Source organism: Amblyomma maculatum, chromosome 7 (genome assembly GCF_055883805.1).
Source record: "Amblyomma maculatum isolate TAMU_Amacu chromosome 7, ASM5588380v1, whole genome shotgun sequence".
Lineage (NCBI taxonomy): Eukaryota > Metazoa > Arthropoda > Arachnida > Ixodida > Ixodidae > Amblyomma > Amblyomma maculatum.
The window spans coordinates 58,288,791-58,301,888 of record NC_139350.1 but is presented as its reverse complement, the minus strand read 5'-3'; the positions used below and the strand labels follow the sequence as shown (position 1 = coordinate 58,301,888).

The following is a 13,098-nucleotide window of genomic DNA, read 5'->3' as shown; positions in this document are numbered from 1 at the left end:
GTCAAAATAGATGAAACCGCTCTGAAGAACTGTGCTCTACCTAGTCACAAAACTTGTACAGTAAACCCTGTTAATCCACATCCACAAAGCAAAGAAAGGAAGATAGGCTATATCCGCTACGTCGCAACTGCACGCATAGCCCGAAATCAAGGGGGCGGGTTGGATTGGATTGGATTGGTACTGTGATGGTTACTGCGATAGGGCTGCCAACAACGATATCAAAGCGGCCAACTATTCCCAGGCTGCCTACAGGACTGGGCAAAATACTTCATAAAGTATCTTCGATACCGATACTTGATACCTTGAAAAATTGTATTTCCGATACCGGTACAAGGTACCGAACTGAAATAGATTTCCGATACAGATACTCGATCCTGTATCTTCGATACTTTTGATACATCTCTGAAATCCCAATATGAAAAAGGCAGTAATATTAGCGAAGCTGGAAAATTTTACCATGCTTTCCAGAACTTTCAGTGTTACCTATATCGCAAATTTTGTTTCTACGAGTCCAACAGCACGAATTTATTGAAGCTGCGCTGCCTGGGCAGTTGGCCTTCTCAGAACTTCACATTAAGTTGAAGCCATGGTTACAAAGCTTCCACAAGCAGCCTAGTGAACAATTTCTTTAAGCTAGTGTTTTTCATACGAACCACCATGTCAGCACATGGCTGCATACAATTAAATCGGAAACTTCTTTTGCTGCTCCCCATTTCATATACTACACGTTACTCACCGGATGGCCCTCTCCGTTTTTTTTGCTATAAGGCTAAATGGTGCGTGTGCTTGGGGGAACTGAACAGGTATTTTGATATTAGTACGATAGCAGACTTTTGAGGCTCACATTCTGTGTTAATCTTGGCTGTATGTGGTATAAACTACCTTTTCTATAATTATAAACACCTAATTTATCGTGAAACTGCTCTAAATTAAATTAAAAAGAGTAGCGAGCGAATGGCAAAAGTACCCAAATTTCGCGCGCACGCCATTTCTCTGCCGCTGAACCGAGCGCTGTCTACTTGGTCTTGTTTTGTTTGTGAATGCTTGCTCTTTTCCATGTTGCCTTCGCCGGCGGCGTCCGCAGCGTAGCAGAAGCATGGCTCGCTTGTGATTGGGGGCCTCGCAGGGATTGTTGAGCTTCCCGCGTCGCGAATTCGGGCTGTGATTAGACAAAGCGCGCACTCTGTAAGAACGCGGGGGATCGCGCGACTGCTATTGGCTGCTGCGCGCGCTGACGCGGTGGTCCCTCCCCGGCACGTCGTCTGCTCCGGCTGCCTACTGAGCTGGCGTTCTTTGTGCGCTCGCTGAATCGCTTGACAAGAATCACATGCCTTGGATAAGGAGGCGGATTGCAAAGGTTGGGAGAGCAGCTAGGAATGAAATGCGCGTGGTCCCTACTCCCTGTTTGTCTTCTTTCATGCTTCTTTGTAGACTTTATTCTTTGTTTCTGCGTGTCTGTTAATGGCTCAGCAGCTTCGTGGTGTGCACTAGGTGCTCACAAGTAAACAACCTCATGGCACCTACTTGCCGTTGGCTCCTTCAGTGGATGGAGGCTAAGAAAGAAACTTTGAGCAGGAGGGAAATCAGGATGCACTGCGAGCAAAGATGCCTCCCAGCTTGTACTAGCACCTGAGCGAGCGCCGTCAACAAAATGTCTGACACACACAGTGGGTTCAATATTGCCGCATAGAAGACGACGCCAAAGATGATGACTGGGCCCCACAAGCGCGAGCCTGGAAGAGAAGGAAGTTGGAGCGCAAGACTCGTCCAGGTTGATTTATTAAACCCGTCCTATCTTTGGGTCCTCCTTGGCGTTCAATCAAGACGTGACACTGGTGGAGCGCGCTGGGGTATGCATAAGACTCCTTCCGGCAGTCCACAGCGAATCCCAGACATCGACACGCCTGTACATCGCGCTAGCCGCCGCCTTCTAGGCCTAGCCCCGGAGTACAACTACCTGCCAAGCGACTCTTCAAACGACCAAGTCCATCAGGTCTCCCAAGCCATGGCACATCCCAACCCTACGCCGGTGACTCTTCAGAACACCAAGGTGCCAGAGTGCTTTCGCGGGGAAGCGTTTGAAGATGTCGAGGACTGGCTTGACCAGTTTGAGCGAGTGGCCAAGGTTAATCAGCGGAGCGCAGATCACAAACTTTGCAACGTTTATTTTGCCCTTCAGGATAATGCTAGAACGTGGTTTGAAAACCACGAGGACAGCTTATCCACATGGAATGACTTCCGCCGCCAGCTCGTAGACACCTTTGCGAGAACTGATCGACGCGACAATGCACTGCGCCTGCTTGAAGTGCGTGTCCAGAAGCCGAATGAGAGCGTGGCTATGTTTGCGGAAGACATGGCTCGCCTTTTTCGCCGTGCCGACCCTGATATGAGTGAGCCAAAGAAGTTACAGCATCTCATGCACGGTGTCAAAGAACAGGTGTTTGCCGGCTTAGTACGCAACCCACCTAAAACCGTGAGTGAGTTCATTAAGGACGCTACGGCTATAGAGCGAGCCCTCCAAGATCGGTGCCGCCAGTACAACCGACCAGCCAGCTGTGCCCCGACGACTGCGGCGGCGCTGACTGCAACAGATCAGACCACTCTTCGAGACATGATTAGAGAAATTGTCCTTGAGGAGTTGCAGCGAATTACGGTTACGAAAGCTCAGTCGTCAGAGACCCTCGTGCAGGCTGTAAGGAATGAAATTCGGTGCTCCCTAACACCGTCTGCCCAGTGCAACGAGTTTCATCCAGTCGACAACGCGGCAGCCATTTCCGAACCACCATACCGCTTTCCACAACCGGTCAACTACACGGCCAACATTCCTGCACCTTATCACGAGCCGCAATCTGAGAGCTACGCCGCGGTCCTACGTCGCCCGCCTCCAGACCACGCCTCACCGAGCTCACCAAGCCGTCAGGAGACGCGATTCTTCCAGGGGCCTCAGTGGGCGCCTTCCAGGCGCTCTCAACTACGCCGAACGGACAGGTGGCGCAGTTATGACAGCCGGCCACTCTGCTTCTACTGCGGACAACCTGGCCACGTATATCGGTACTGCGTTACCGCGAAGAGGGGCAGGCCTTTCCGTCTGCTTCTGCTCACCGCCGCTTCGACGCTGACACTGCCCAAACCGAGGACGGCCTTCCGGTCAGCAGGGAAACCGAATCCCCGGGCTTCCGCCGCCGCTCCTCCCCATCGCCACAGCGTTATTCTCCGCCGATGCGTCGTGGCAATGCTGATGTTGGCGGACGGCGGTCCCCTAGCCCTCACCGGGGAAACTAACAGCCGCAACCTCACGAGGGGAGGTTGCACACAGTCTAAAAGTGTCAAAACCCTCACCACAGCCGCAACAGCCGACAGCCGGTGCTTCTGACGCTGCCGTTAGTATTGACATTGCCGCACTACCGCCGAAAATGCCGCCTACATTACCACCGAAGATGCCGCACCAGATGAGCAGCCCCGACGACGAAGCTGATACCGCTGACCTTGCCGCACTTCCGCCGAAAGTGCCGAAAGAGACGAGTAACCCAGATAACGTTGTTAGCGCTGACCTCGCCGTTTCCATTGATGGGCTGGAGGTACATGCTCTGGTGGATACCGGGGCGGATTTTTCAATTATTAGCCAGAAACTGGCTGACACGCTGCGCAAAGTAAAAGCCGAATGGACTGGGCCAGTAATAAGAAGTGCTGGGGGCCAGCTACTGGCACCGACAGGGAAGTGCACTGCCCGGATAGGAATAGGAAACGCGGTGTTTGTTGGCAGCTTCGTTATTCTCCCTGACTGTTGCAAAGATCTCATCTTGGGCATGGACTTTCTGCGTCTTCATGGGGCTGTAATCAGCATTCGTGACAGCGTCGTTGCCTTCACCAACAATCATGAAGACCTTGGTTATGCGGAAGTACCACTGATGCCCTTACGCGTCGCCAATGAGACAGTGACATTACCTCCGCGATCATGCTCTCTTGTTGAAGTGAAGTGCGACAAGGCGCATACCGGCGATGGTATCGCCGAAAGGGCAGTCGCCCTGGTACTAAGCCGAGGTGTTTCTATAGCTCGAGGGCTAGTCAACTTGACCAATGGACAGACCGAAGTGCTGCTGACAAACTTCAGCGACGAGCGTCAGCAGATTCCGAAAGGCACAACTGTGGCCTTTTTCGACAGCATCCCAAATGCGCAGCACTGCTTCTCACTGCAACAGGAAGGATCAAAGTGCAAGACGCCCGTAACCATCGTCGATGTGAGTCCAAATTTGTCTTCTTCAGAACGGGACCATCTTTTGGATCTCATAGATCAATTTCGAGACTGCTTTGCTTCCGAATCGCGGATCGGCCAAACGCCTTTGACAAAAACATCGAATCATCACGGATGACTCGATTCGCCCGATTCGACAAAATCCTTACCGTGTAGCTCCGAAAGAACGTGCAGCCATACAGCGCCAGGTGGCCGAAATGCTTAGTGACGACGTTATCCAGCCGTCACAGAGCCCCTGGGCTTCCCCCGTGGTACTTGTTAAAAAGGACGGCAGCTTAAGATTTTGCATAGATTGCCGCAAGCTCAACCAAGTAACTAAAAAAGACGTGTACCCTCTTCCTCGCATCGACGATTCCCTTGATCGCCTACGGAATGCACGTTACTTCTCATCAATGGACTTGAAAAGTGGATATTGGCAGATAGAAGTAGACGAGAGAGATCGGGAGAAGACAGTATTCGTCACTCCCGATGGATTGTACGAGTTTAAGGTCCTTCCGTTCGGTTTATGCTCAGCACCAGCAACATTTCAGAGGTTGATGGATACTGTGCTCTCGGGACTTAAGTGGCAAACATGCCTGGTGTATCTTGACGACGTGATTGTGTTTTCGGCCACATTTGAAGAGCATCTACGCCGTCTGCTAGCTGTATTTCAGGCCATACGATCTGCGGGCCTCACACTAAAACCCGAGAAGTGCCACTTCGGGTACGAGGAGCTGCAATTCTTAGGTCACGTCGTCAGCCAGGAAGGTGTCCGGCCTGATCCTGAAAAGCTCTCTGCAGTCGCCAAGTTCCCGACACCTACGGACAAAAAGACATTGCGGCGTTTCCTGGGTCTTTGCACCTATTACCGCCGGTTTATTGCTGGTTTCTCACGAATTGCCTGGCCATTAACTTCGCTGACGCGTGAAAATGCTGTCTTTCACTGGGGTGAAGAACAGGAACAAGCGTTTAATGAGCTGCGGAGACGTTTACAAACACCACCTGTCCTGGCGCACTTTGATGACGACGCCCCTACACTGCTTCATACGGATGCCAGCAACGTGGGCTTAGGTGCTGTGCTGGTGCAGCGCCAGGATGGTGTGGAAAAAGTAATTGCTTACGCTAGCAGGACCCTATCTAAAGCAGAAGCGAACTACTCGGCAACCGAAAAAGAATGCCTTGCAGTGGTATGGGCGGTCATGAAGTTCCACCCTTATTTGTACGCTCGCCCCTTTCAAGTCGTTAGCGACCATCACTCGCTCTGTTGGCTGACGAATCTAAAGGACCCTTCAGGGAGACTCGCGCCTTGAAGCCTTCGATTACAAGAATTCGACATGGCAGTTATTTACAAATCTGGAAAAAAGCACGCGGATGCTGACTGCCTTTCGCGAGCGCCGTTCGAACCTTTCACTATGACCGATGAAGACACTGCGTTTTTAGGTGTCATAGATGACGCAACGCTTTCCCAACAGCAGCGAGAAGACCAGGAATTGCTCCCTCTTATTGATTTCTTGGAAAAACGAACTACCGTTATGCCTAAGATTTTCACCCGAGTAATCTCTTCATTCTTTATTCGCAACAACGTGCTTTACAAGAAGAACTTCCGCCCTGGGGGAAACAGTCATCTACTCGTCGTCCCATCTGTTCTCCGCAGTGAAGTTCTGCAAGCGTGTCACGACGAGCCAACCGCCGGTCACCTAGGCTACACCCGCACGTTGGCTAGAGTCCAGCACGGATACTACTGGCCCAAACTGCCTGCGACAGTGAAACACTATGGACGTACGTGCATAGACTGCCAGCGCCGTAAGTCACCCCCTGTAAAACCAGCTGGCCTACTCCATCCTCTTCAAGTGCCAACAACACCTTTTAAGCAAATCGGCATGGACCTCCTGGGACCATTTCCGACGTCGACAGCCGGAAATAAATGGATAATTGTCGCCACCGATTATCTAACCCGCTACGCGGAGACCAAGGCTCTGCCAAGGGGTACCGCCGCCGAAGCAGCTCGGTTCTTTGTGGAGAACATTGTCCTGAGGCATGGCGCTCCGGCGCTCATTATAACTGACCGAGGAACTGCATTTACGGCCGAACTTTTGGAGACCGTTCTCCGCTTCAGTGGTACCAGTCACCGTAAAACTACAGCCTATCACCCCCAAACCAATGGGTTGACGGAACGCCTCAATAAAACCATCGCAGACATGCTTTGCATGTACGTTGACGTGAACCACAAGAATTGGGACGAAATTCTTCCCTACGTCACGTTCGCCTACAATACGGCACGCCAAGACACCACTCGTATGACACCATTCAGCCTCCTTCACGGGCGACCAGTAACAACTATGCTGGATGCAATGTTGCTCCCGAATGCCGACACCGACGATCTCGATCAGGACGCCGAGGAAATCGCTCAGCGTGCAGAGGAAGCCCGCCAACTGGCGCGTGTGCGGATCAAGAATCAGCAAGAGCATGATGCACGACGCTACAATCATAGACGCCGACATGTCATGTACGAACCTGGCGACAAAGTGTGGGTCTGGACGCCTATTCGTCGCCGTGGACTCTCCGAAAAACTATTGCGGCGATATTTCGGGCCATATGTTGTTCAGCGACGTTTAACCGACATCACTTATGAGGTGGTGCCAGACGGGGTGTCGACCTCAAAGCGACGCCAGCAACAAGCCGACGTCGTCCACGTTGTACGCATGAAGCCGTACAACTCGGACTGACCTTGACCTCCTACTCCCTTTTATGCTCATCGGGACGATGCTTCCTGAGGAGGGGGGCAAATGCCGCATAGAAGACGACGCCAAAGATGATGACTGGGCCCCACAAGCGCGAGCCTGGAAGAGAAGGAAGTTGGAGCGCAAGACTCGCCCAGGTTGATTTATTAAATCCGTCCTATCTTTGGGTCCTCCTTGGCGTTCAATCGAGACGTGACAATATTTTGCAGTTAAAATACACGATACACCAAAAACGTATTTTCGATACCGATACTCCGATATATTCATTTTCAGCACTCGATACCTGATACTGATACACAAAATGTATCTAAAGATAGTATCAAAGATACATGTATCTTCGATACTGTCCATGACTGGCTGCCTATTGACATGGATATTACCGCAGCGAACAGTGTTCGTAGGAACATGTTCAAAATAACTGCATACTTTCTCTAGAATACTTTCTAGTACACTATAAAATGGCTTTTTAGGAAAATAAACTGCAATACAAGCATTTATTAGAATAATGATTGTCTACTACACTTTGCAGTAGTAAGGCATCAGGCATTGTTGACTGTTACCCAGTCTGTTATTTTTTTTTGTGTCTGTCGTGAAAATCGACGGCCTGCTACAAAAGCAGACATCTTGCTTAACTTTTGAAGATACCCTTCAGTGCCCTCACACTTCAAAAAACTGCACTAAAGTGTCTAGGCAGACATCAGCTGCATCACAGGTAACTAGTGCAGATTCAGGCATAACATTCAAGCTGTCATCTTCAGCAGCAGTTTCCGATGGTAGGTCAAGCACTTCTTCAATCAGAGCGTCCAGTGTGTCAGTCCTACACGTTTCCACACTTTCGTCAATGCTGACATACGCACTGATGTTCAGTGAACACACCCTTACTGCTCAGCGCAGAAACAATGCTTCTATCCTCCAAGTTCGCAGTGTGGTCCTCATTCGTAGTATCGCAGTCATTCTGCACTGAGCAATCACTAAGCGCCACAAATCCTGCATGGCGGAAGGCATTGGCAATAGTGGCTTGAGTAACCTGCTCCCAGGCGCTCGTCAGCGAGTGGACAGCACTTAACAGGTTAACTGTGTACTCCTTACTGCTCTCCATGCAAATCAGCATGCGTTGCAGCAAAGAGCGACGATAGTGCCTCTTCAAGCTACTTATTACTCCCTGGTCCATAGGCTGCAGCTTCGCCGTTGTATTCGCTGGTAGAAACTCCAGTCGGATGGCATGAAGTCCGGCGACATGGCCGTGTCCGGGACAGTTGTCAACAACAATGAGAACTTTTCTCTTCTGTCTCTGGAAATGGCGATCCATCTCTTGAAGCTACTGCTCGAAAAGTGCCTGCGTCATCAACGCTTTTGAATTAGCCATGTACGTGACCGGCAGTGTTTTTATGTTTTTAAAGCAGCGTGGTGCTTTAGATTTGCCAATCACCAGCAACTTTAGTTTGTCAGTCCCAGTCATATTTGCGCCCACGAGGACCGTTACTCAAAGCTTGCTCCGTTTGCCCGCCACGCAGTCATCACCAGCAAATGCGAGCATTTTATTTGGGAGTAGCTGGTAGAAAAGCGCAGTTTTGTCCACATTGTATATGTCTTGAGGGTCATATTCGTCCATGAGTTCATTCATCTTGTTCTGCCTCCATTCGCTGCAGACCACTTCATCCACTGCAGCAGCCTCGCCGACAACACAACGAAAGGCCAGTCCATGCCTTTTCCGAAAACGGTCGAGCCACCCATCGCTTTATTTGTGCATTTATTTTTTGCCGTAGACACGTGGCTCCGACGGGAGGAGTACTGCGGTGAAACAGGCTTGCCAGTGGTACCAGAATTTTCGCGATTAGCGCTCCGGCCGCGGAGTTATTGCGCTCGGAAACTAACCATTTTCGCAGACATTTCGGCCAGTTTTTTTGCTACCAGAGGTCACAAAAACAATTTTTAGGTTCACTTAAGGCTGTTTTCAGCGGAATTTTTTTGCAATGTAATTGAACAGCCCTTGTAGATTCCGAATCTGATCTTTTCTAAAATTTGATTTTTCGCGAAAGGGGGAACGGCGAATTTTTCGCGTCCCCCCTTAGGGCCGGTTATTGGCCGGAGGGCACCTGCCCCAATGCTTCCCATTGATCCTTTTGCTTTTTTTAGAGCTGTGCGCACACAACAGAAAACTGATGGAAATGTAGAAAACATTCGCCATTGTGCTGGTCTCACCTCTACAGCAGGCGACCATTGCGCAGTCTTTCACGAAACCTTGATGTAAGCCATTGTTTTTTGATGGCATTCAATACCATTTGCGAATCATTTCTGAATGCGTTCGGCCACTTGAAGTTAGAATTATTGGCTTTGGAGCAGTTTGGTCTCAACTGCACCCTGCCTTGCTCAGTGATGCCTAGAGGGTCTCTGGCAGCATGGGAGGGGGGTGAATTTTGGTTGGGCATGGGATTTGTCTTTACAACTGGTGGTTTACTTGATTTCCAGGTGGCAGAGGGCTGTCCAGGTCCAGGGGCCATGATGATGAAAAGGCAACTGATGATTTTCACTTTGAGAAGTTCAAGAAGCAGTTCAGGCGTTACTGAGAAAGGTGAAGCATCTCAGTCTGTCCACACCACATCTCATTTTGTGAATATGTTTGCAAATACACCATTTTTTTCTCCTTTTAGTCTTCTCGATTGCAACCCGTGCATGGATTCATGAAGTTGCCATGGGGATTGTAGTACAAGCTTTAATGAACAGTGCATACCAGCCAACTCTCCCAATTTGCCTGAGAGGCTCCTAATTTTTTAACTTTTCAATTGTATGACCATAGTCCTACATCTCCTAATAAGTTGCCGCTGCCCGTGCAACAATGGTTTTTGTGAAACCAGCACTGCAGAATTCTTACATCTTAACACTTTCCTGTCCGTGTCTATTCCCATCGGTAAGCCTGCTATCGATGGTTTCACAATTCAAATTTTGCCACTTTCGTAGCACTGCTTGATAAGTGGCATCATCCAATCAGAAATAGAGGAACCCTTTTTTCAGTTTTGCTTTTGACTTAATTTTTCCGCGGCGCCGCACCCGTCTAGACAGTCTCCGAAATCAGGTAATCGACGCTCCTTATTTACATCATGACGGCGACGTTGTGCACTCCTGCTGCGTTGAAACGGCCGTTTCCGCAGAAGTTGACGCATCTGAAAGCTCGTTTTTGTATGCGAACAGCAACAGTGATAACTCGGAAGATGAATTCAGATCTTCAGACTTTAGCACTGACAGCGAAACTGTCAAACTGACCCGGAACATCGACAGCCATGCCCCGATAAGTGTCACCTGCTATCGATGGTTGAATTTTTCTGCTTTCGAAGTGCTTCTTAACAAGTTGCATCATTCAGTGAGAAATAGAACAACCCTTCTTTCAGTTTTGCTTTTGGTTTTATTTTTTCTGCCGTGCCGCGCCTGTCCAGATGGATCTGGAGTCAGGTGATCGGCGCTCTTTGCTTATATCATGGCGTCGGCGTCGCATGCTTCTGCTGCGCGAAAATGGCGCTGTTCCGTGGGAGTTGGCGCATCGGAGAGTTTGTTTTTGGATGCGAACAGCAGCAGTGGTGACTCGGAAGACGAATTTAACTCTTCAGACTTTAGCACTTGCAGCGAAACTACCTCAAACCGACCCAGAACGTCTACAGCCATGCCTCGATAAGTTTCACGTTTGCTCCCTAACAATTTCCGCTTTTGTTGTGCACTGATTGGAAGAGATCACTGTTATGCAGGTCACAACTGTTATCTGCAGGGTGACGTCTTTTGGGTAGTATTACCTGCTCCCAGCATCGCAGGGAGTTGTGTTTTCCACTAGAGGACAGCCAGAAGTCTACCTCGGTGTAGTTGACCTCGACTACTGTTTTTTTCTAACTCGGCAAATACTGTACACAGAAAGCTAGAATTTGCTGCAATGTTGCATTGGTCCCTGTTGTAAAAAATGTATATTTAGAAAATTTTTTTTTTATTTGTATCATGAGACTTTAGGGCTTTTGTGTATTTTTGCTGGTAGTTTTTTTTCATCATTTATTCAATAAATATGTTGATTGTCACTAATACCATTGTGAAGAATTCCTTCTGTACAATTTAATACTAGACCCTCCTGTACCAAGCAAGTTTTGTTAAAAAAAATATAATGACACCACTCAAGAACCACCCCTTGCCCGTAGACAGGAAAGTGTTAATCGCTAGCGCCCCATCAACCGGCCGCACTAGTATCAGCGGCATCATTTTCTAAGCAGGCAATGAAAAATAAATCAAGCAAAAGTCAATGCAACTATGTTGCATTCCGTGCATATTTAGGGTTAGCTAAGCCGCCTGTCTGCAGTGTGAAATTAGAACTGTGTGTTTGAATTCGCTATTGAAGCCCAACAAAAGATATTTGCTGGAGTTTTTGTAATCTTGTACTTCTGAATTTTCGTGCTTCTTTAGAGAAAGACAAGCCAAATATTCTTTATTTTGCACAATGTGTCAGTATGTATGTCTCACTGTGGCGGAGGTGATCTGAAACTGAAACGAATGTACTCATCAACGTGTAACACAACCCTCCACACCTGCTGAGGGTGAAGGACCATTAGTTTAGGCCATGTTTTTAGAAAAACTACTTGAGAAATTCGACCTGAGTCTGCTACAGCTAAATCCATGCAAAAGGACTCATTGCAATGCCAGAAACTTTGGACCCCACCCCATTAGCATGAATAAAAATCTCCCAATTCTTTAGTTCGCCAGGTTGGTAGATATGACAGTTCTACCAAGGTAAAGCATGTAGGGGTGTGCAAATAGCGGGATTCTCTATGGGGCTGTGGCTCCGCTCTCAGAGCCAAACGCCGCTCCGCTAGCTCAGACCACAGTGGTGGCTCCAATGAACAACACCAACACCAAAGACCACGCGCGGTCAAGCAACTGCACAATTCACCTGAGCAATCCGTCTGGCTTCGTGGACGCGTCCGCTCTCTTGGCCCGACCGGTCTGCACTGCCCTCGGTGCACACGATGCGCACTCACTCACTCACTTTTGTCTGCCCAAAACCACATCTGTGACCCAGCCAACACAGCGCGTGCTCGCCTGCCAGAGCAGTCAAGAAAGAGGGGCAAGGAGTCCGCCACGTGATCTGGAGAGGAGTGGCAGCACGCTTCTTCCTCGCCACCGGGGTGTAGCGAGGAGGGGAAGTGCCACAGAGAGCCGGTGATGTATGCCTTCCCCCTCCTACCTCAGTCGAAGCGTCCTCCTGGGTGTGCAAGTGTGCGTGGTGCGTCGCTTCGACCCTTTGGGGCTGTTGCTCTGGCTTCGTGGTCTGGCTCCTCGGCAGTTCCCTGCCTCTGGACACTAGGCTGTGCCCCCGAGAGGCAGGCTCTGTATCTGGGACCGTGGTCGTTGATGCCGGGGTGAAGGAGCGAAGTTCGAAAGCTGGAATCGTGGTGCGCCGCGTGCTTCAGGCAGTGTCGGCGCCCTGGGATTGTCAACCAGGGCAGGAGGTGGGGCTCATTCATCTTCTCCAGCCAGGGTTGAACAGGCGCACTCGAGTCCAGGAAAGCCCAGACGGCAGCGGGAGAGGTCAGAGTGCATTGGTATCTCCTCACGAGCTGCTCCAAGAACGAGCTCGAATTCGAACTATTCTGGGGACCACTGTAGGCCTGTGCAGCCATTGGGCTGCTAGAGTAAGCATTACCTTTTGCCGCTCCTTGCTGCCTGAATGCAGACAGCGTGGCCCATGTTGTGCCCGGAGTGCCGGTGCCATAAGCAAGGCCAGTCGGCGGGCTAGGTCCCTCTGAACATGCTCAGTGCAAACTTCGCTTACAGGAACGCTGCCGGCTTGTGTATCGACACGCGCTGTATAAACACGAGACCTGTCGTGCCCTTGTGGTTGACATTAGGCGACTTCGCCTACCTTCCGCACTGTAACATCACGGAAAGAACTGCCTTCCCTTGTATCTGCTCGCGCGTGAACTCGCGTGTCTGGCTTTCCTACATCAACGGCTCTGATGCGAACCGTGCAAGCATGGACCGTGTTTGGTGCCTGCATGAGCGCTCTCACACATGCGGCCTCAACGATTTCGCTGGCTGTGGGTGTTATAGTGATGCTGGTAGAGACTGCTCTTGGCGTCTCTGCGCTCTCCTGAATGA

General features: G+C 50.0%; 1 protein-coding gene across 3 annotated transcripts in view; it reads left to right on the top strand.

Moving 5' to 3' along the window:
• The window catches only part of LOC146183331 (splicing factor C9orf78), a 78,434-nt gene that overhangs the window by 31,703 nt on the left and 33,633 nt on the right, over positions 1–13,098 (top strand). For 2 of the 3 annotated variants that reach the window (XR_014708765.1, XM_084609112.1), the window contains exon 9: positions 9,442–9,544. Coding sequence is in view for 2 of the 3 variants with exons in the window: in XM_084609112.1 (XP_084465238.1) it covers positions 9,442–9,539 (98 nt within the window). In the remaining variant the exon portion in view is untranslated. Of the gene's footprint in view, positions 1–9,441; positions 9,545–9,623; positions 11,044–13,098 lie in introns of those variants that run through there. The other variant, XM_084609113.1, reaches the window with a different exon arrangement.